The sequence below is a fragment of the Cetorhinus maximus genome, unplaced genomic scaffold (assembly GCF_964194155.1).
Source record: "Cetorhinus maximus unplaced genomic scaffold, sCetMax3.hap1.1 HAP1_SCAFFOLD_145, whole genome shotgun sequence".
Lineage (NCBI taxonomy): Eukaryota > Metazoa > Chordata > Chondrichthyes > Lamniformes > Cetorhinidae > Cetorhinus > Cetorhinus maximus.
Window position 1 is genome coordinate 331,431 of NW_027596139.1, and position 23,458 is coordinate 354,888.

The window sequence follows — 23,458 nt, forward strand, 5'->3', positions numbered from 1 at the left end:
GTCAGGAGTGAGTTACTCTCCTCATAATTCCCAGCTTCCGACATGCTCTTGTAGCTACAGTATTTATATGGCGAATCCAGTTCAGTTACTGGTCAATGGTAACCCCCAGGATGTTGAGAGTGGGCGATTCAATGATGGTGATGCCATTAAATGTCAAGTGGAGATGGTTATATTCTATCTTGTTGGAGATCATCATTGCTTGGCACTTGTATGGCATGAATGCTACTTGGTACGAGGTAGCTCTCGGAGGTGGGACATCCTTTCTGATAGCAGCTTAAGTCTTGTTCTGAGCCAATTAATGGCCCTATGGCTGTTAATTTGGCTCGGACACTCCCAGTCACATGGAGCTTGGTGCAGTTTAATTTTAATCCAGGGAGGTGGTGCGGATCACTGCACTGCCTTGGTGTGGAATTCTCTCCATGGCTCTAAGACTAGGGAGTGTAGTAAAAAAGATTGGAGCCAGACTTTTCAGGAGTGAGACTATAATAAAAACTTCAATACAAGGGAACCCTCTTCTGTAAGCAGCCAATTGATTCTAGATCTGAGGTGAGGTGACTGTCCCTGCCATCATGGCAGCATTTGACCACACATGGCACCAATGCCAGGTATCTACTCAACAGTTCCAGAACTCAGGGGCTCCCTCAACCTGTGACTGTGATGTCCCTTTAGAGGGTCACTCATTTAACTCCTTCTACTCGGTCTCTGTCCTGTTCCCTCTTCCTGTCTGAGCCGCAGGTCTTGCACAAGATATGGTCAATCTAGTAGCATAGAAATTTTATTCTGAAGTATTTTATGAACATACCTGTGCCCATTCTCATTCTTTTTGTAGTTGTTGGATATTCTGTCTCGTTTGGACCTTCAGCCATGGTGCTGACAGATGTTCCCAGATTAGGATGTTCTGTAATAAATCTTAGACGAATACAAGGATTAGATGGATATATTAAAATCAGAAGAACATTGGCAGCTTCAAACAGTGAGGCGACGCACAGCATTTATTTGCAGGATACCGTTAGAGATTTTACAATCTCACAAATGTCACGGTGATACAGATGGTAGATTTTTTGACTGCTAGACAATGTGTGACCTGCTCTAATCCTTCTCCTCAAAAAATCCACGCTTGACCCCTTTTCCCTTGCAAACAACTGTCCTCCAGTCTCCTTTTCCCTCTCAAAGTCCTTGAACATGTTATTATCTCCAAAATCCATGCCCATCTTTCATGGAATTCCATGTTTGAATCCCTTCAATCAAGGTGCAACCATTCCACAGGATCAAAACGGCTCTTATTGAAGTCACAAATAACACCCTTCCTGGCTCAGACAGTAAGAAATGAAGCATCTTCATCCTTCCCGGCCTGTCTACAGCCTTTGACATGGTTGACCACATCATCCTTCTCCAACTCCTCTCTGCTGTCACCCAGCTGGGTGAAAATGCGGCAAAAGTTCCCAGATCAATTCTTATCTATTAAATTGCAGCCAAAGAATCTCTTCCCACTCCCACACCATTATCTCTGGAGTCTCCCAGTGATGTCTCGTTAGCCCTCTTCTATTTCTCATCAATACGCTGTCCCTTGGCAACCTGGTTCCCCATGTAAGCTGAGGACACCCAGCTCTACTTCAGCACTGCTTCCTGTATCCTGACTCTAAACAAGTCTCTTTTACCCATCACCTGTGCCTACTGGTCCACGCTGGCTCCTAGTCTCACAACATCTCATTTTAAAATCCCCAACCTAGCATTTCAAATTTCTCCATGGCCCCTCTCGTCCTATCTATGTAACCTCGAACAGCTCTGGAAGCCATGGATATCTCTGCCCTCCATCTCTCCAAGTCTGACATGTTTCACATCCGGATGATAATCGTCCAAAACTGGGGGCCAAGTTCTGAGCTCTGGAATTCCCTTCCTTACCCTCTCAGCCTCTGTTACTTTTCTCTCCTCCTTTCAAATTCTCCTTAAGAACACTAACTCTCTGACCAAAGTTTTTGGTCACCTGCTCTGGTGCTCCTTCAGTATCTCGGTACCATTTTCAAAAGGAACTGCACTGCTTTTGTTAAACAGCACGGGATGTTTTGTTAATGAAAGTTGCTATACAAATGCAATTTGATGCATTTTCTCCACTTGTGTGTCTCACTGAATGTCTGCCCATACCCTTGTGCCCAATCAAACTATCAGCCAGTGTCCTATCATTTCTCCACTGTCGAAGTATAAAAATGATTCAGTCTTGGATCAGTCTTTTCTCCAAATTACAAATTAAATTATTCTCCACGTTAATTTGTAAAGAAGTTTGAGACAATGTAAAATTTAGTTATCTGCTGTTTAACCCACATTACACCCACCCCCCACTGAACCAACCCTGAAAGCCCCACTGACCCAGCCCCGCACCCCCCACTGACCCAGCCCCGCACCCCCCACTGACCCAGCCCCGCACCCTCCCACTGACCCAGCCCCGCACACCCCACTGACCCAGCCCCGCACCCGCCACTGACCCAGCCCCGCACCCTCCCACTGACCCAGCCCCGCACCCCTCCACTGACCCAGCCCCGCACCCGCCACTGACCCAGCCCCGCACCCACCACTGACCCAGCCCCGCACCCCCCACTGACCCAGCCCCGCACCCGCCACTGACCCAGCCCCGCACCCTCCCACTGACCCAGCCCCGCACCCCCCCACTGACCCAGCCCCGCAACCCCCACTGACCCAGCCCCGCACCCTCCCACTGACCCAGCCCCGCACCCCCCCACTGACCCAGCCCCGCACCCCACACTGACCAAGCTTTGTCCTATCTTCATTCCATTTGCCTTCCTAATCACTGGCTGAACTAACATGCTAATCTTTAGTGATTCATCTCCCAGTGCACTCAAATCCCTCTGTACACAGAGCTCTGCAATCTCTATTAATTTAAATAATATTCTGCTTTTCTATTCTTCCCGCCAAAATGGACAAGTTCATTTTTTTTCTATATTGTACGCCATCTGCCAAATTTTTGCCTATTCACTTAACCTGTATAAACCCCTTCGTAAACTCTGATGTTCTCTTAACAACTTATTTTCCTACCTATTTTTGTGACATCAGCAAACTTAAGCTACCATGCATTCGGTTCCTTCATCCAAGTTATTGATATAAACTGGATATAGTTAAGGCCCCAGCACTGATCCCTGTGGCACTCCGCTAGTTGCAACTTGCCAGCCTAAAATTGAACCACTTATTCTGACTCCCTGTATCTTGTTAACTAACCAATCCTCTACCATGTTATTGTGTTACCCCCTCCATCATGAGCTCCTATTTGGTGCTGTAACCTTTAATGTGGCACCTTATCAAATGCCTTTTGGAAATCCAATGCACCACATCTACAGATTCCCCCTTATCATCCTTGCTTGCAACATAGAAAGATTACAGCATAAGAGAACAAAAACAAAAATACCTGGAAAAACTCAGCTGGTCTGGCAGCATCTGCGGAGAGGAACTCAGTTAACTTTTCGAGTCCGAATGACTCTTCATCAGAACTAAGGAAAATAGAAAAGAGGTGAAATATAAGATGCTTTAAGGGGGAGGGGGGGTGGGGGGGTGGGACAGGTAGAGCTGGATAGAGGGCCAGTGATTGGTGGAGATTGCCAAAAGATGTCATAGACAAAAGGACCAAAGAGGTGTTGACGGTGGTGACATTAGCTAAGGAATGTGCAAATGGTGACATTAAGGGTAGAAAGCAGGACGAGCAAGGTACAGGTAGCCCTAGTGGGGGTGGGGTGGGGGGAAGGGATCGAAATAGGCTAAAATATATAGATAAAACAATGGATAGAAATACATTTAAAAATAATGGAAATAGGTGGGAAAAGAAAAATATATGTAAATTATTGGAAAAGGGGGGATCGGAAACGGGGTGGGGATGGAGGAGAGAGTTCATCATCTAAAATTGTTCAACTCAATTTTCAGTTCAGAAGGCTGTAAAGTGCCGAGTCGGAAGATGAGGTGCTGTTCCTCCAGTTTGCGTTGGGCTTCACTGGAACAATGCAGCAGGCCAAGGATGGACATGTGGGCATGAGAGCAGGGTGGAGTGTTGAAATCGCAAGCTACATGGAGGTCTGGGTCATGCTTGCGGATAGACCGAAGATGTTCTGCAAAGCGGTCACCCTGTCTGCGTTTGGTCTCTCCAATGTAGAGGAAACTGCATTGGGAGCAACGAATGCAGTAGACTAAATTGAGGGAAGTGCAAGTGAAATGCTGCTTCACTTGAAAGGAGTGTTTGGGCCCTTGGACAATGAGGAGAGGGGAAGTAAAGGGGCAGGTGTTGCACCTTCTGCGTTGTATGGGAAGGTGCCGTGGGAGGGGGTTGAGGTGTAGGGGGTGATGGAGGAGTGGACCAGGGTGGCCCGGAGGGAACGATCCCTGCGGAATGCCGTCAAGGGGGGGTGAAGGGAAGATGTGTTTGGTGGTGGCATCATGCTGGAGTTGGTGGAAATGGCGGAGGATGATCCTTTGAATGCAGAAGCTGCTGCGGTGATAAGTGAGGACAAGGGGGACCCTATCATGTTTCTGGGAGGGAGGAGAAGATGTGAGGGCGGATGCGCGGGAGATGGGCCAGACACGGTTGAGGTCCCTGTCAACCACTGTGGGTGGAAAACCTCAGTTAAGGAAGGAGGAGGACATGTCAGAGGAACTGTTTGCCACATTTCTGTCTTCACCCCTTCCCCTGTCTCCCAGAACCCTGATAGGGTCCCACGTGTCCTCACTTTTCACCCCACCAGGATCCATATTCAAAGGATCATCCCCCACTATTTTTGTCATCTCCAACATGAGGCCACCACAAAACACATCTTTTCCTCACCCCCTGTCAGCATTCCATAGGGAGCATTCCCTCTGTGACACTCTGGTCCACTCCTCCATCACCCCCCAAATCCTCATCGCCTTTCAATGGCACCTTCCCATGCAATTGCAGATGGTGCAACACTTCGGCATTTATTGCTTCCGTTCTCATGATCCAAGGCCCCATACACTCCTTTCAGGAGAAAGGGCGCTTCACTTGCACCTCCTTCAATTTTGCCGACTGTATTCGCTGATCCCGAAGCAGTCTCCTCTATATTGGTGAGACTAAACGCAGACTGGGGGATCGATTTGCAGAACACCTTCACTCAGTCTGCAAGCATGACCCAGACCTTCCTGTTGCTTGCCAATTCAACACACCACCTTGCTCCCATGCCCACATGTCCGTCCATTGCTCCTGCAATGCTCCAGTGAAGCCCAAGGCAAACCGGAGGAACGGCACCTCATCTTTTGATTGGGTAATTTACGGCTTTTTGAAGTGAACATTAAGCACAACAACTTCAGACCATGAAATTTGTGCTAGTGAGTATAGGAATAGGAGATAGAAAGGATGAATGCGAGGCTGAAGAGATGGTGCAAGAGGGAGAGCTTTAGTTTCCGGAATTATTGGGTCCGTTTCTGGCGGAGTTGGGGCCTGTACAAGTCGGAGAGTTGCTCATGAACTGGAACAGGACAAACATCCCAGGGTGTAAAAGAGGAGGTGCCATTGCCCTATTGATCAAGGGTCAATTGCTGCAGTCAAGTGGGATGGTATCATAGAAGATTCCTCAAATGAAGCCATATGGGTAGAACTTAAAAAACAAAAAGGGGGGCAATCTCTTTGCTGGGAGTGTACTTTCGGCCTCCAAACATTCAGGGGGAGAGAGAGGAGCAGATATGTAGGGAAATCTCAGTGAAGTGTAAAAGTAATAGGGTAATAATAGTAGGGGATTTCAAATTCCCCAATATTAACTGGGCTGCTCATGATGTGAATGGTGGAATTCTTAAAGTGCATCCAGGAGAGCTTCTTGAGCCAACATGTAGAAAGTCCCACAAGAGAAGGGGTAGTCCTGGCCCTAATCTTAGGGAATGAAGCCGGGCAAGTGGGAGAAGTGTCAATGGGGGAGCATTTCGGCGACAGTGACCACAACTCTGAAAATTTAAGGTAGTTATGGAAAAGGACAAAGATGGGCTGGAAAGAAAGTTACTGAACTGGGTGAAGGCCAGTTTCAATACAATAAGTCAGGATCCGGCCAAAGTGGGGTGGGAGCAGCTACTTGTATGAAAGTCCACATCAGAGCAGAGGGAGTCATTCAAAAAGGCAATAGTGAGAGTTCAGGGCCAACATGTTCCCCTGAAGGTGAAGGGTAGGACCAACAAGTCCAAGAAATCTGCATGTCAAAGGGATATAGCACATTGAATAAGTTTATAAAGGTGGCTTATGTCAGATACAGAGGGCTGAAAACAACAGAAGCCCTCGAGGAGTAAAGAAAGTGTGGGTGGGTGTGGGGTGGGGCGCAGGAGTAATTAAATACTTAGGAGAGCAAAACAGGGGCAAGATAAAACACGGGCAGACAAGATAAAGGAAAATCCAAAGGCATTTTATAAATATATTAAGGGCAAGAGGATAACCAGGGGAAGAATAGAGCCCACTTGGGGCCAAAGTGGCAATCTGCGTGGAGCCAGAGAGTGAGGTTTTGAACGATTACTTTTCAGCCTTGTTCACTATGGAAAAGGACAATGTAGGTGTAGAAATCAGGGAAGGGCACTGTGATATGCTTGAAGAAATTAACATTGAAGAAAAAGGTATTAGTGGTTTTAGCAAGCTTAAAAGTAGATACATTCCCAGGCCCAGGTGAGATGTACCGAAGGCTGCTTTGTGAGGCAAGGCAGGAGATTGCAGGGGCTCTGGCACTAATTTTCAAATCCTCTCTGGCTACAAGAGAGGCTGCAGGGGACTAGAGGACAGCGAATTTGGCACCATTATTCAAGAAGCATAGTATGGATAAACCAGGTAATGACAGGGCAGTGAGTCTAACATCAGTGGTAGGGAAACTATTGGGAAAAAATATGAGGCACAGGATTAATTTCCACTCGCAGGGGCAGGGATTAATCTGGGAAAGTCAGTATGGCTTTGTCAGGGGGAGATCATGTCTAACAAATTTGTTTGAATTTTTCGAGGAGGTGACTAGTTTTGTAGATGAGGGTAATGAAGTTGATGTAGTCAACGTGGACTTAAGTAAGGTTTTTGACAAGGCTCCAGATGGGAGAATGGGCAAGAAAGTAAGAGTCCATTGTATCCAGGGCAATTTGGCAAATTGGATCCGAAATTGGCTTAGTGCCAGGAGGCAGAGTGTCAGGGTCAAAGGTTGTTTTTGCAATTGGAATCCTGTAACGAGTGATGTACTGCAGGGATCAGTTATGGGACCTTTGCTGTCTGTTCTGTACATTAATGATTTAGACATGAATATAGGAAGTATGATCAGTAAGTTTGAAGATGACGCGGAAATTGGTGGTGTTGTACATAGTGAGGAGGAAAGTCCTGTAATAGTGAGATATAGATGGGCTGGTAAGATGGGCAGAGCAGTGGCAAATGGAATTTAATCCTGAGAAGTGTGGAGAGAAAAGGGCGCATTTGCGCCTCTCCTGAGGAAAATGGAGCAATGAGAGGCGGGGAGAATGGAGAAAGGCGAAAGGCTGCTTTTCCCTCCTAGACCCAGCTTCACTCTCGCTCTGAAGATCGTGTCCCCCAGCCCAAGGTGAAGAATGGGAACAAATCCAAACAACATCACCAGGGCTGAGTGAGGAAATCGCTGCCATGTCGGCAATGCCGCCTTTCCAAGGTCCCAGGAAGGTGAGGGGATCCTCCCAGTCCCGGGACTCACATTGAAAACCCGCAAACTATTTACAGGCGATTTAAACTCTTCCCGCCTTTTCTCCCAGGCTCCGCTTTATTGCAATTTCTGCCCGGCCCCGCCCACAACCCGGCCCCGCCCAAGGCCCTCCCCTCCCCCAAGCCCCGCCCCCAGCCCCTCCCCCAGCCCCGCCCCCAACGGCTCTCAGGTTAAACACACCCCGGCCAGCGGAGCAGGAAGTAGGTTGCAAACTGGGATCTCCGGCTGGAGTGGTTCCGGATGGAGTCTCTGCAGATCCAGCCCCCATTCCCGCATTCACACTGGGCCCCAACTTCCAACTCCCGCCGGAAATTGCTGCCCCGCTGAATTTACACTGAAAATAACCGCCCGCTTGCCGGGTCCGCAAAACTGCGGCGCCGCATCCGCTCCCCAGAGCCGCTCGGGGCGGAAAGGGAAAAGGCTCCTCCCGGGCCCAGCGCAGGCCCCGCCCCCGGTTACACACCACCCGCTGATTGGCTAAAGGGCCAGGGAGATTGACAGGCCAGTGACAAGCTCAGTGAGCAGGAATTGGGGGGGTGGTCATGTCTGGAGTTTGGGGGTGGTCATGTCTGGAGTTTGGGCGCGGGGGGGTGGTCATGTCTGGAGTTTGGGGGTGGTCATGTCTGGAGTTTGGGGGCGGGGGGGTGGTCATGTCTGGAGTTTGGGGCCGGGGGGGTGGTCATGTCTGGAGTTTGGGGGCGGGGGGGTGGTCATGTCTGGAGTTTGGGGGCGGAGGGGTGGTCATGTCTAGAGTTTGGGGGCGGGGGGGTGGTCATGTCTGGAGTTTGGGGGCGGGGGGGTGGTCATGTCTGGAGCTTGGGGGCGGGGGGTGGTCATGTCTGGAGTTTGGGGGCGGGGGGGATGCTCATGTCTGGAGTTTGGGGGCGGGGGGGATGCTCATGTCTGGAGTTTGGGGGCGGGGTGGATGCTCATGTCTGGAGTTTGGGGCGGGGGGGATGCTCATGTCTGGAGTTTGGGGCGGGGGGGATGATCATGTCCGGAGTTTGGGGGGGGTCCATGCTCATGTCTGGAGTTTGGCAGGGTGCTGTCCATGGGTGAGCAAGGCGGTGTGGGAGAGTCCGGGGTGTGGGTTGTGGGTCGTTCCGGGGGGGTGTTGGTGTGTGGGAGAGACCAGGGTCTTGGGGTGCAGGAAAATCAGGTCGGTGGTGGTGCGGGTGAGTCTGGAGTGTGGGGTGCAGGAGATTCCCAGGTGGTGTGGTTGCGGGAGAGGCCGCGTTGTGGGGGTTCAGGTGTGGGAGTCTCTGGCTGAGCTAGGGGTTCGGGGTGACCAGAGGTTAAGGGGGGTTTTTGCGGCTGTCCGGAGGTTGGGGGAGGTGGAGTTTGAGGGGGCCGGGAGGCTGGGGGCACCCGGATGTTGGGTGTGGATTTGTGGGTGTCCTGGTCGGTGGGGCTTGAGGTGTCCCGGTGGGTGGGTGTTGGTGTGCCTAAAGGGCGGGGGGAAGAGTGGGGATTTGGGGGGGTCTCGGCGTTGGGCAAGAGTGAGGAGTTGGATGTGTCTGGGTGGGCGTGGGGGGTGTCTGGAAGTCAAGGGTGTGGGGTTTGGGGTGTCCGGAGGCCGGGGGTGTAAATAGAGGGTTGGGGGTGTCCTGGGGACTGGACGGTGGGGTTGGCGGTGTTTGGAGGTCGAGGGGCAGGGGCGGTGGGTTTCTGGGTACCTGGAGTTCGGGGCAATGAGAATTGAGTTTGTCCGGTTGTTGGGGGCTAGGAGTTAGGGTACCCAGAGGTCGTGGGGTAGGTGTTGGTGGTGTCCAGAGGTCGGGGAATGTGGATACTGGTTGGGGTAGCTGGAGATCGGGTGGTGCTTAGCAGCCGGCAATGTCTGGAGAGGGGGGGGCGCGGCTGGTGGTTGAGGCTATCTGGATATAGTGAGGGAATTGTCAGGGGGTGTGGTTCTGGAGATCAGGAGGAGGTTGTGAGGTCCAGAGTTTGGGGGGGGAGGGTTTGGTGGTCGGCTGGTGATGGGGTTTGGGTGTGTCCAGAGGTCAGGGGTTGGGTGTCACGGGAGGTAGGTGTTGTTTGGAGGCGTCTCGGTTGCTGTGGAGGTTGGGTTGTTTGCGTGTGAGTCGGGGGTGTCTGGGTTGTTGGGGGTGTCCAGGGTGTGCAGTGGTTGGGGGTCTGTCGGGGGGCGGGTGTCGGGGGCGTCTGGGCGGGGAAGGGGGCTGGGATTGGGTGTCTCAAGGGATGAGGGTTGGGCCCCGGGGGGGCTGTTTCCACGTGGTGATCATTGTCTGGGTTGGTGGTGTCTGGGTGGAGGGGGTTGGGTGTGTCCGGGTGGGAATTGGAGGTGAAGGTGTCTGGGGAGGTATTGGGGATGTCTGGGGGATTGGGGGGTTGGCAGTGTCTGGAGGGGTGACGGTTGGGACCTGGGGGAGGGTGTTTGGGACTGTGTGTTTAGGCGTGGGGTTTGTTTTCTGGGCTTGGCGTGTCCGGGGCTGGGAGTTGGGTGTGCCCAGGGGTGGGGATTGGGGGTGTCTGTGTGGGTGGGTGTTGCCTGAGGGGATTTGGGGTATTGGGTGTGTCTCTATGGGTGGGGGTGCCTGATGTGATTTGGGGGATTGGGGGTGTCTGTGTGGGTGGGTGTTGACTGTGGGGATTTGGGGCATTGGGGTGTCTTGAGGTTGAGGGGTCAGGGTTGAATGTGTCCGAGGTGAGGTTGGGGTTTTGGGGTCTCCGTGGGAGGCTGGGTGTTGGGGATGTCCAGATTCTGGGGGTTCAGGGTATCTGGGGGTGGTTGGCGTTGACTGGAGGTCGGGTGTAGTGCTGCGTCATGGGGGTGCCTGGTGTGGGTTTTGGTGGTATCTAAGGGGGGTGCAGGTTGGCAGTGCCTGGGTGTAGTACGTTTTGGGGTTCTCCGGGGGGGTGGGGGCTGGGGGTACGCAGAGTTCGGGGAGTGGTGGTGAGGCTTGAGGATGCCGGGGATGGGGGTAGGTCTAGAGGGAATGCTGTGGGTGGAGGTGCCCGTTGTTGGTGGGGTGGGGAGCTTTGGGATTCGGGGTGTCCGGCGTCGCAGGGTTGTGGTTGGTTGGGGGGGTGGTTCTGGACGTCTGAGGGGCCTGAGTTTGGAGGATGTCGCAGAGTCGTGGAGGCTGGAGGGCATCCGTAGGCTGGTTCCGGGTCTTGGGAGGTCAGGGGGGGTTTCGGAGGTTGGAGGGGATTCCAGTGGTCAGCAGGTTGCTGTTGTGATACGGAGGGAGAGGTGGGGGAGGTGGGGCGGTGTTCCGTTGGTCAGGATGGGTGAGGATGCCTGGAGATCAGGGGGCGGGGGTTGATGTTTGGGGGATTCGGAGATCAGGGGGTGAGGTCCAAGTTTCAGGGTTGTCCAAAGATCCGAGGGTGAACCCGGGTGGTAGGGAGGTACGGAGATCAAAGGGGGTGGGGCAGTGGGAGGGTCCTGAGGTCAAGGTGTGTTCGGGGCGGTGGGGGGTCCTGAGGTCGAGGTGGGTCCAGGGCTGTGGGGGGCTCCTGAGGACGAGTTGGCTCAGAGGTGGTGGGGGGTCCTGAGGTCAAGGTGTGTCCAGGGTAGTGAGGAGGTCCTGAGGAAGAGGTGGTTCCAGGGCACTGGGGAGCTCCTAAGGTCAAGGTGAGTCCAGGGCGGTGGGGGTGTCCTGAGGTCGAGCTGGGACCAGGACGGCAGGACGGTTCTGAGGTCGAGGTGGGTCTGGGGCGGTGGGGGGGTCCTGAGGTCAAGGTGGGTCCTCAGGTCGAGGTGGACATCATGCTGGAGTTGGCGGAAATGGCGGAGGATGATCCTTTGAATGCGAAGGCTGGTGGGGTGATGTGAGGACAAGGGGGACCCTATCATGTTTCTAGGAGGGAGAGGAAGGTGTGAGGGCGGATGCGTGTGAGATGAGCCGGACACGGTTGAGGGCCCTGTCAACAACCGTGGGTGGAAAACCTCGGTTAAGGAAGAAGGAGGACATGTCAGAGGAACTGTTTTTGAAGGTAGCATCATCAGAACAGATGCGACAGAGGCGAAGGAACTGAGAGAAGGGGATAGAGTCCTTACAGGAAGCAGGGTGTGAGGAGCCGTAGTCGAGGTAGCTATGGGAGTTGGTGGGCTTGTAATGGATATTGGTGAACAGTGATGCCAATCATTGTTGCCACTTTCAAAAACAGTTCCTCTGATCACTTATCACCCCACCAGCCTCTACATTCAAAGGATCATCCTCCGCCATTTCCGCCAACTCCAGCATGATGCCACCACCAAATACATCTTCCCTTCACACCCCCGGCGGCATTCCGCAGGGATCGTTCCCTCCGTGACACCCTGGTCCACTCCTCCATCACCCCCTACACCTCAAAGCCCTCCCACGGCACCTTCCCATGCAACTGCAGAAGGTGCAAAACCTGCCCCTTCACTTCCCCTCTCCTCACCGTCCAAGGGCCCAAACATTCCTTTCAAGTGAAGCAGCATTTCACTTGCACTTCCCTCAATTTAGTCTACTGCATTCGCTGCTCCCAATGCAGTTTACCCAACATTGGAGAGATTAAACGCAGACTGGGTCACCGTTTTGCAGAACACCTTCGGTCTGTCAACAAGCATGACCCAGACCTTCCTGTCGCTTGCCATTTCAACACTCCACCCTGCTCTCATGCCCACATGTCTCTCCTTGGCCTGCTGCAATCTTCCAGTGAAGCTCAACGCAAACTGGAGGAACAGCACCTCAACTTCTGACTATGCACTTTACAGCCTTCTGGACTGAATATTGAGTTCAACTATTTTAGATCATGAACTCTCTGCTCCATCCCAACCCCCTTTCCGATCCCCCTTTTTTCCAATAAGTTATATAGATTTTTCTTTTCCCACCTATTTCCATTATTTTTAGATGTATTTCCATCCATTGTCTTATCTCTACCTTTTAGCCTATTTGGATCCCTTCCCCCCAGCCCACCCCCACTAGGTCTATCTGTACCTTGCTCCTCCTGCTTTCTACCCTTAATGTCACCTATTAGCACATTTCTTAGATAATATCAGCACCGTCAACATGTCTTTGTCCTTTTGTCTATGACATCTTTTGGCAAACTCCACTTATCACTGGTCTTCTATCCAGCTCTACTTGTCCCACCCCCACCCCCCTTAAACCAGCTTATATTTCACCTCTTTTCTATTTTCCTTAGTTCTGTTGAAGAGTCACACTGAGTCGAAATGTTAGCTCTGTTCCTCTCCGCAGATGCTGTCAGACCTGCTGAGTTTTTCCAGGTATTTTTACTTTTGTTTTTATTTTAGATTTCCAGTATCCACAGTTATTTGCTTTTAGCTTATTCCTTCTTTAACGCCTGCTACACCTCGATGCTTACCTTCCGTGACTGGTGTACGAGAACACCTAGATCTCATTGCACATTCCCCTCTCTCAATTTATAGCCATTCAGATAATAATTTGCCTTCCTGTTTTTGCTACCAAAGTGGATAACCTCACATTTATCCACATTATATTGCATCTGCCATGCATTTGCCCACTCACTCAGCTTCTCCAAATCACACTGAAGCAGCTCTGCATCCTCCTCACAGCTCACCCTCCCACCCAGCTTTGTGTCATCTGCAAATTTGGAGATATTATATTTAGCTCCCACATCTAAATCAGTAATATATATTGCGAATAGCTGGTTTCCCAGCACCGATCCCTGCGGTTCCCCACTTGTCACTGCCTGCCATTCGAAAAAAAAACCTGTTTATTCCTACTCTTTGTTTCCTGTCTGTCAAACTGTTTTCTATCCATCTCAATACACTACCACCAATCCCATGTGCTTTCATTTTACACGCTAATTTCTTATGTGGGACTTTGTCGAAAGCCTTCTGGAAGTCCAAATAAACCACATCCACTGGCTCCTCCTCATCAACTCTACTAGTTACATTCTCGAAAAATTCCAGTAGATTTGTCAAGCATGATTTCCCTTTCGTAAATCCATGCTGACTCTGTCCGATTCTGCCACTGTTTTCCAAGTGCTCAGCTATTAAATCTTATAAAATGGACTCTAGAATTTTCCCCACTACCGACGTCAGGCTGACTGGTCTATAATTCCCTGTTTTCTCTCTACCTCCCTTTTTAAATAGTGGGTTTACCTTAGCTACCCGCCAATTTGTAGGAACTGTTCCAGAGTCTATAGAATCTCGGAAGATTCAATCCAATGCATCCACTATTTCTAGGGCCACCCCCTTAAATACACTGGGATTTAGATTATCAGCCCTAGGGATTTATCGGCCTTCAATCCCATCAATTTCTCCATCACCATTTCCCTACTAATACTAATTTCTTTCAATTCCTGCCTCTCACTAAACCCTGTGTTCCCCAACATTTCTGGTATGTTATTAGTGTCCTCCTTTGTGAAGACAGCCAAAGTATGTATTTAGTTGGTCAGCCATTTCTTTGTTCCCCATTCTAAATTCCGCTGTTTTTGACTGTCGGGGACCTACATTTGTCTTCAGTAATTTTTTTCTCTTCACATACCGGTAGAAAGTTTTACAGTCAGTTTTTATGTTCCCCGCAAGCTTATTCTCGTACTCTATTTTTCTCTTCTTAATCAATCCCTTGGTCCTCCTTTGCTGAATTCTAAACTGCTCCCAAACCAGAGGTCTGTTGTTTTTTTTCTGGCCAATCTGCATGCCTGTTCCTTGGATCTAATACTATCTCTAATATCCCTTGTAAGCCATGGATTTTCCACCTTTCCTATTTTACGTTTGCGCCAGACAGTAAAAGTCAGTTGTTGAAGTTCACCCATGTGCTCTTTGAACGTTTGCCATTGCCTATCCACCGTCCTCCCTTTAAGTAACGTTTCCCAATCCATCATAACCAACTCGCGTCTCATACCATCGTAGTTTCCTTTATTAAGATTAGGGCCCTAGTCTCAGAATCAACTACGTCACTCTCCATCTTGATGAAGAATTCTATCATGTTACGGTCGCTCATCCCCAAGGGGCCTCGCACAACTAGACTGCCAATTATTCCTTTCTCATTACTCAATACCCAGTCTAGGGTGGCCTGTTCTCTAAAATAGGCATAGGGCAAATAAGATTAAAGAAACTAATGCGTGTTTCAAAGACTGGTGTGGGAGAAGTGGGGTTTGTGGTGCACTGGCACCAGTATTTGGGAAAGCAGGAACAGTACCGTTGGGGTGGTCTACACCTGAACTGTGCTGGGGCAGGTGTCCTTGCGAGCTGCCTAACTAAGGAAGTAGAGAGGATTTTAAACTGAATAGTAGAGGCAAGGGATCAAATTTGGGAAGATGTGGTAAACTAAAGAGTAGAGACAAGGCAAGTGAGACAGCTATTAATATGCAAAATAATACACAGGCTGAAACAGGAAGGGACACAGAGTACAATTCTCAGGAGTAAATCGGCAGGAAAAGCTAGATGCTGCAAAAATAATCAAAACTAAAGGCTCCGTATCGAAACACGCGTAGCATTCGAAACAAAACAGATGAACTGACAGTGTAAATAGAAATAATAAGCATGATCTGATTAGAAATTACAAAGACATGCTACAGGATGACATAGATTGGCACCTGAATATTGAAATGTATGTGACATAGAGGGAGGACAGAAAATTACGAAAAGGTTGAGGAGTGTTTCTGTTAATTAATGATGGTATCAGCACATTAGAGAGGGATGACCTAAGTTCAGTAGCCCAGGATTTGAAATGGTTTGGGTTGAGATGAGGAATGATAAAGGCAGGAAGTCACTTGTGCTAGTGGCGCACATGCCCTCTAATTGTAACTACACTGTAGGACAGAGTATAAAAAAGGAGATAATGGGAGTTTGCCAGAAAGGTACAACAATACTCACGGGGGATTTTTATCTACATATGGACTGGAAAAATCATGGGCAAAGGTAGCGTAGATGAAGAGTTCATAGAATGTTTTCAGGATAGTTTCTTAGAACAGCACATTCTGGTGCCAACCAGAGAGCAGGGTATACCAGACCTGGTATTGAGCAATGAGATAGGATTACTTGATAACCTCCTAGTGAAGGCACCCCTAGCTAGCAGCGATCATCGTTTGATTGAATTTTACATTCATTTTGAGGGAGAAATGAGTGCATCCAAGACTAGTATTTTAAACTAAAATAAAGGCAACTATGAGGGCACAAAAGCAGAGCTGGCTAAAGTAAACTGGAAAATGAGGTTAAGGAATAGGTCAATAGAAGTTCAGTGGCAGACATTTAAAGGGATATTTCAGAATATATGCATTCCAATGGGAAAGGAAAATTCCAAAGGGAGGGCCCACCATCTGAGGTTAAGTAAAAAAAGTTAAAGACAGTTTCAAACTTAAAGAAAAACCATATAGTTGTGCAAAGATGGGCGGTAGGTCAGAAGATTGGAAAGAATACACAGAACAGCAAATGATGACAAAGGTTTATAAGTAGAGAAATATTAGAGTATGAGAGAAAGCTATTTAGTAATATAAAGATGGATAGTAAGAGTTTCTAGAGATATTTAAATAGGAAAAGAGTTATAAAGTAATAAAGTGAGCATTGGTCCTAGACAAAGTGGGTCTGGGGAATTGATAGCGGAAAGGAGGGAGATGGCGGACAAATTAAACAGGTATTTTGCTTCGGTCTTCACTATAAAGGACACAAGTAACATCCTGGAAGTAGCTGTAAATCAGGAAGTGGAAGGGAGGGAGGAACTCGGGAAAATTATAATCACAAACGAAGTGGTATTGAGCAAATTGTTGGGGCTGCGGGCTGACAAATCCCCAGGTCCAAATGGACTTCACCCTAAGGTCTTGAAAGAAGTGGCTAGTGAGATAGTTGATGCACTAATTTTAATTTTCCAAAGTTCCCTAAGTTCAGGGAAGGTTCCATTATATTTGAAATTTAGCAAATATATCTCCTTTATTAAAAAAGACAGGGAGACAGAAAGCAGGAAACTATAAGCCAGTCAGCCTCACATCTATCATAGGGAAAATGTTATACGCTATTGTTAAAGATGTCATAGCAGGACACATAGAAAAAATCAAGGCAATCAGACAGAGTCAGCATGGTTTTGTAAAATGCAAATCATATTTAACCAACTTATTGGAGTTTTTTGAAGGAATCACATGTGCTGTGGATAAATGGAGCAGGTGGATGTCCTGTACTAAGATTTAAAGAAGGCATTTAAGAGTCAACTGCATTGCTGTGCGTCTGGAGTCATGTGTTGGCCAGGTCAGGGCAGCAGATTTCTGTCCCTATAGAATGGAACATTGGATATTGGCGAACCAGATGGGTTTTTACAACAATTGGCAATAGCTTTGTGGTCATCATCAGACTTTTAATTCCAGATTTTTATTCAATTTAAATTTCACCATTTTCCATGGTGGGATTTGAACCTGGGTCCCTCAGAGAATTATCCTGGGTCTTACTGGAATACTAGCCCAGTGACAATACCACTATGCCACCACCTCCCCCATTGAAAGATGATCTGTTGCTCCCTGATATTACGCTGAGCTTCAGTGGGTCAGAGCAGGAGGCCCAGGACACAGTTGGAGTGGGGACCAGAATTAAAATGACAGGAGATTGGGAGCTCAGGGTCATGCCCACAAACTGAATTGGAGGAGTTTGCAAAGTGGGCATCCAATCTGCATTTGCTCTTCCCCAATGTAAAGGAGACAGTGCTGAAAGTAGCAAATACAGTTGCTAAACTGAAAGAAGTACAAGGACATCACTTTATCATCTGGGAGGAATTGTTTTGGAGCCTGGACAGTGAGAAATAAGGAGGTAAAAGGGCAGGTGTGGCATCTCCTGTTTACCTTTTATTTACTCTATCTTTCCTGTAGACCTTAAAACTGGGTATATTTAATTCCCAGTCCTGACCATCTTGCGGCCATGTCTCCATAATGGGTAGTGTGCCATAACCTCCAAGTTAAATATGCACCTGCAACTAATTGAATTTGTACTTTATACTCTGTGATTTCTACACACTAACCGGCACTTCTGTTCTTACGTATTTCTTATTTTTTTGTCCTCATTTCATTTCTTTACATCTTTTATTTACCTTTCATCTGTCCAGGTTTGAATGCCTGCCCCCATCGACACTGTTTCTACTGGAACTTCCGAACTTCAATACCATTGCCGACAAGGCTAATTCATCTCTGCAAACCTGTCTCATTGTAGAAGTCAACTCTACTGGAAACATGAATGATCCAGCATCAGCTCAGCCTGCCGACCTCTGTGAAGGAATTCATCACTGAGCTTTTGATTCTGGACTCATGTGAAACAACAATACTTTGCTCTGTGGTCTTTGCCCTGTAAATCAATCTTTCGCTATCCCTCATTTATTGTATGAATGCACAGGGAGCTACATAGCGACACCTCCCTCAAGCGTTTTGAGTGTGTGTAAATAAACTAATGCTCTGAGTTCACCCTTCCTCTGGGATTATTAATAGAAACTGCATCACACCAAAGCTGAGGGGTTGGGAAATACACCACTGCTTATAAAGGAGAAAATCAAAATCAAAACAGCTTTCTGTTCATGGACGGGTGGTGAGAGGAGAAATCAGGGCTGCTTAAATTCAATCCCCTCCTGTCAGTAACACTACAATTCTCTGAACCACATTTCAGGAACAATATCAAGGCCTTGGATTGGATTCAGAGGAAATTTACCAGGATGATGCCAGGAATGAGGGGCATCTTTTACATGGAGAGATTGGAGAAACTTGGATTGTTCCTTTAGAACAGGGAAGGTGAAGAGCAGGCAGGGCAGAGAGATTCAAAGTGGAGGGGTTTTAATGGAAGAAGATAAGAATCAAGCGAATGGCAAGTGTAGGCAACGATTTAAAGTAATTGGCAAAAGAACGGGAGGAGAATTGAAAAAAAATCAGTGGGTTGTTTAAAATCTGGGTGCACAACATGAAGGAGTAATGGAAGCAGATTTCAGAGAAATTTCAAGTGGCCAGGTCAGTGGGGTACAGGTGTGGGCTGGGTCAGTGGGGTGTGGGCTGGGTCAGTGGGGTGTGGGCTGTGTCAGTGGGGTGTGGGCTGGGTCAGTGGGGTTTGGGCTGGGTCAGTGGGGTGTGGGCTGGGTCAATGGGGTGTGGGCTGGGTCAGTGGGGAACAGGTGTGGGCTGGGTCAGTGGGGTATGGGCTGGGTCAGTGGGGCACAGGTGTGGGCTGGGTCAGTGGGGTGTGGGCTGGGTCAGTGGGGTGTCTTAAATTCACTTGTGACTGTGTTTTGTGACAGAAAATGATCTCAGTTCAGGTTCCATTGTACGGCCTCATGCTGGATAATTGTGCTGGGTGGCCAGACTCTCTCAGTCTCATTCTCGCCAATTCCTGCCTTACCTTGTAATCTTTGTATACTGTCTACAGGACCAATGTTTATCAGAGTAAATAGGGCTTCCTCTCACCTTTCTCCCCAAGTCAGTCTATGACAACTCTTTGAATTGGAAAGGTTCTCTCCAGTTGGTTCTCTCTCAATCCTGTGCTGGTTCACCTGTTGCTCCTCAGTCTACAATCCCTGTTTACTTCCAGCTGTGTCCTTCACTCCATCATTCATTGGGAGATCTAATTATTACAGGATATAAAATGTGATGACAACTGACAATGTGAAGTAGAATGTCACTTTCCCCAGATCCCTGGCCTGTCCTCCTGGGCTTACAGCAAATAGCTAGAATTTGGGTGAAAATGTTTTGATTACTGTCCCGCCACTGGCCTCCCGCCACCTCCTCACATCTGTCAACATCTGATCTTTTTTTTATTTTCGTTCACACGATGTGGGCATTGCTGGCTAGGCCAACATTTATTGCCATCCCTAATCGCCCTTGAGAATGTGGTGGTGAGCTGCTTTCCTGAATCACTGCAGTCCATGTGGTTTCGGTCTGTGGTGATCTGTCTTACTCTCTGTCTCCCACATGTGCATGTGGTACTGTCTGTGAGGAGCTGTAGTCGAGGTAGCTGTGGGAGTCGGTAGGCTTGTAATGTATATTGGTGGACAATCTATCATCAGAAATTGAGACAGAGAGGTCAAGGAAGGGAAGAGAAGTGTCAGAGATGGACCATGTGAAAATGATGGAGGGGAAGCAAAATTAATAAATTTTTCCAGGTCCCGACGAGAGCATGAAGCAGCACCGAAGTAATCATCGATGTACCGGAGAAAGAGTTGTGGGAGGGGGCCGGAGTAGGACTGGAACAAGGAATGTTCCACATACCCCATAAAGAGACAGGCATAGCTGGGGCCCATTCGGGTACCCATAGCCACACCTTTTATTTGGAGGAAGTGAGAGGAGTTAAAGGAGAAATTGTTCAGTGTGAGAACAAGTTCAGCCAGACGGAGGAGAGTAGTGGTGGATGGGGATTGTTGGGGCCTCCGTTCAAGGAAGAAGCTAAGGGCCCTCAGACCATCCTGGTGGGGGATGGAGGTGTAGAGGGAATGGACATCCATGGTGAAGAGGAAGCGGTTGGGGCCAGGGAACTGGAAATTTTTGATGTGACGTAAGGTGTCAGAGGAATCACGGATGTAGGTGGGAAGGGACTGGACAAGGGGAGAGAGAAGGGAGTCAAGATAACGAGAAATGAGTTCCGTGGGGCAGGAACAGGCTGACACGATCGGTCTGCCAGGACAGTTCTGTTTGTGGATTTTGGGTAGGAGGTAGAAGCGGGCCATCCGAGGTTGGGCGACTATCAAGTTGGAAGCTGTGGGAGGAAGATCTCCAGAGGAGATGAGGTCAGTGACAGTCCTGGAAACAATGGCTGGATGTTCTGTGGTGGGGTCATGGTCCAGGGAGAGGTAGGAGGACGTGTCTGCGAGTTGACGCTCAGCCTCCGCGAGGTAGAGGCCAATGCGCCAGACAACAACAGTACCACCCTTGTCAGCGGGTTTGATGACAATGTTGGGGTTGGACCTGAGAGTGCAGTGAGTTCAGAGAGAGACAGATTAGAATGGGTGAGAGGAGGAGAGAAATTGAGACAGCTAATGTCACGCCGACAGTTCTCAATGAAAAGATCAAGAGAAGGTAAGAATCCAGAGGGAGGGGTCCAAGTGGAGGGAGAATATTGGAGGTGGGTAAAAGGATCCGTTGAACGGGGAGAGGACTCCTGCCCAAAGAAGTGAGCACGGAGACGAAGACGGCAGAAGAAGAGTTCAGCATCATGCCGAGCCCGAAATTCATTGAGATGAGGGCGTAAGGGTATGAAACTAAGTCCTTTGCTGAGCACTGAACGTTCAGCATCGGAGAGGGGAAGGTCAGGGGGTATAGTGAATATGCGGCTGGGGCTGGGATTGGAAGATGGGGTGAGGACGGAGGGACAAGCAGGGGTGGAGGGTCCAAGATGGGTGTTGGTGTCGATGAGTTGTTGGAGCTTGCGTTCCTTAGCACTTGAGAGAAAGAGAAAAAGTTTCTTGTTGAGGCGACGGATGAGGCAAAGAATAAAATGAAACTGGGGGCATGCGCAGCTTTGCAAAAGGGTGCGGCGGTGCTGCTGGAGGGAGAGCTCGAGTGTGTTCATATGGCGGTGCATGGCACTGAGTGTGGATCTCAGAATGCGACGGGAACAGCAGTCCGAGAAACGTTTTATGTCCCGGAGATACCTGTAATCCTGGGTTGTTCGAAACAAGAGGGATGGAATTTCAGTTGAAATCCACGTGGGGTGAGTCGGAGACGGAGACAGTCACTGAGAAAGAAGATATGGCTGTGAAAGCGGGTTTTAGTAAACACCTTGTCAAACACCAGGAGAGAAATGGAAAGCAATGAAGGTGAGCAGGGCAGAAGAGACAGGCGGAAATCCTGTCGGAGAACAGAACCGTACTTCTTCAGAGAGGGCATTTCTTGAAGAGAGGTGAAAGTCAATTAAATACAGAGATAAAAACAAAAAGCTAAAAGCTACTGCGGATGCTGGAAATCCAAAACAAAAACAGAATTTCCTGGAATAACTCAGGAGGTCTAGCAGCATCGGTGGAGAAGAAATCAGTTAACGTTTCGGCATTCCGTAGGGATCTTTCCCTCCGGGACACCCTGGTCCACTCCTCCATCACCCCCTACTCCTCAACCCCCACCTATGGCACCTATCCATGCCCACGCAGAAGATTCAACACCTCCCCCTTCACTTCCTCTCTCCTCACCGTCCAAGGGCCCAAACACTCCTTTCAAGTGAAGCAGCATTTCACTTGCATTTCCCCTAACTTAGTCTACTGCATTCGTTGCTCCCAATGCGGTCTCCTCTACATTGGATAGACCAAACGCAAACTGGGCGACCGTTCTGCAGAACACCTGCGGTCTGTCCGCAAGAAAGACCCAAACCTCCCCGTCGCTTGCCATTTTAACACTCCACCCTGTTCTCTTGCCCACATGTCTGTCCTTGATTGCTGCATTGTTCCAGTGAAGCCCAACGCAAACTGGAGGAACAGCACCTCATCTTCCGACTAGGCACTTTACAGCCTTCTGGGCTGAATATTGAATTCAACAACTTTAGATCTTAAACTCCCCCTTCCCCCCATCCCCACCCCGTTTCTCCCCCCCCCCTTTTTTTTCAATAATTTATATAGATTCTTCTTTCCCCACTTATTTCCATTATTTTTAAATCTAAAACTAAAACCTTGTTAGACTTTTCCACCCCAACCCCACTAGAGCTGTGACTTGAGTGTCCTGTCTTCCATTCTTAATTAGCACTTTTCTTTGACAAATATCACCACCTTCAACACCTCTTTGATCCTTTTGTCTGTGACATCTTTTGATTATCTGCTCCTATCACTGCTTGCTTATCTCCACAATCACCACACCCTCAACTTCACTCTCCCACCCCCCGCCCCCCTCCACCTTAAACCATCTTGTATTTCACCCCTCTCCTAACTATGCTTCAGTTCTGCCGAAGGGCCGTGAAGGCTCGAAACGTTAACTGATTTCTTCTCCACCTGCTGAGTTTTTCCAGGTAATTCTGTTTTTGTTTAGGCACTTTACAGTCTTCCGGACTGAATATTGAATTCAACAACTTTAGATCTTGAACTCCCTCCTCCATCCCCACCCCCTTTCCGTTTCTTCCCCCTCCCTTTTGTTTTTTCCAATAATTTATATAGATTTTTCTTTTCCCACCTATTTCCATTATTTTTAAATCTATACCTGTAATACCCTGTCTGTCTTTCCACCCCACCCCCACTAAAGCTGTACCTTGAGTGTCCTGCCATCCATTCTTAATTAGCACATTCTCTTAGATAGTATCACCACCTTTAACATTTCTTTGTTCCTTTGTCTGTGACATCATTTGATTATCTGCTCCTAAAGCCCTATCTTTAGGGCTTGCTTGTCCCTACAACCACCCCCCCACCAAACTTCTCTCCCCCCCCCCCCCTCCGAACCCCCCACGTTAAACCAGCTTATATTTCACCCCTCTCCTAACTTTACTCAGTTCTGTTGAAGGGTCATGAGGACTCGAAACGTGAACTCTTTTCTTCTCCGCCGATTCTGCCAGACCTGCTGTGTTTTACCAGGTAATTCTGTTTTTGTTTTGGATTTCCAGCATCCGCAGTAGTTATTTGTTTTTATCTCCTTGTTTCTCTGTCTCCCCAATTCGCCTCTCTGTCCGTCTACCTCATCTGTCTCTCTCACTGTCTCCCATATCCATGTCTGTCTTACCTCAGCCATGTCTCTCTCTCCCATCTGTCTCTATCACCGTCTCATCCTTTGTCTATCTCAAATTGTCTGTGCCTTACCCTCCCCACATCTGCCTCCCTATTTCTCTGTCTCTCCCTGTACCTCTGCACCTCTCTCTGCCCTTTGCTCATCTGTATATCCCTCTTTCACTCCCATGCACCTCTCTCTCTCTCCTTTCCTTGTCTGTCTCTCCA

The 23,458-nt window shown here is 48.9% G+C and overlaps 1 protein-coding gene across 1 annotated transcript in view; it reads right to left on the reverse strand.

Moving 5' to 3' along the window:
• The window catches only part of LOC144672925 (NACHT, LRR and PYD domains-containing protein 3-like), a 124,139-nt gene extending 116,073 nt beyond the window's left edge, over positions 1-8,066 (reverse strand). The window contains 2 exon segments of the mRNA XM_078534938.1: positions 803-898; positions 8,042-8,066. Of these exon segments, the coding sequence (XP_078391064.1) occupies positions 803-866 (64 nt within the window). The 5' untranslated portion in view covers positions 867-898; positions 8,042-8,066.
• Between the last annotated feature and the right edge of the window lie 15,392 nt (positions 8,067-23,458).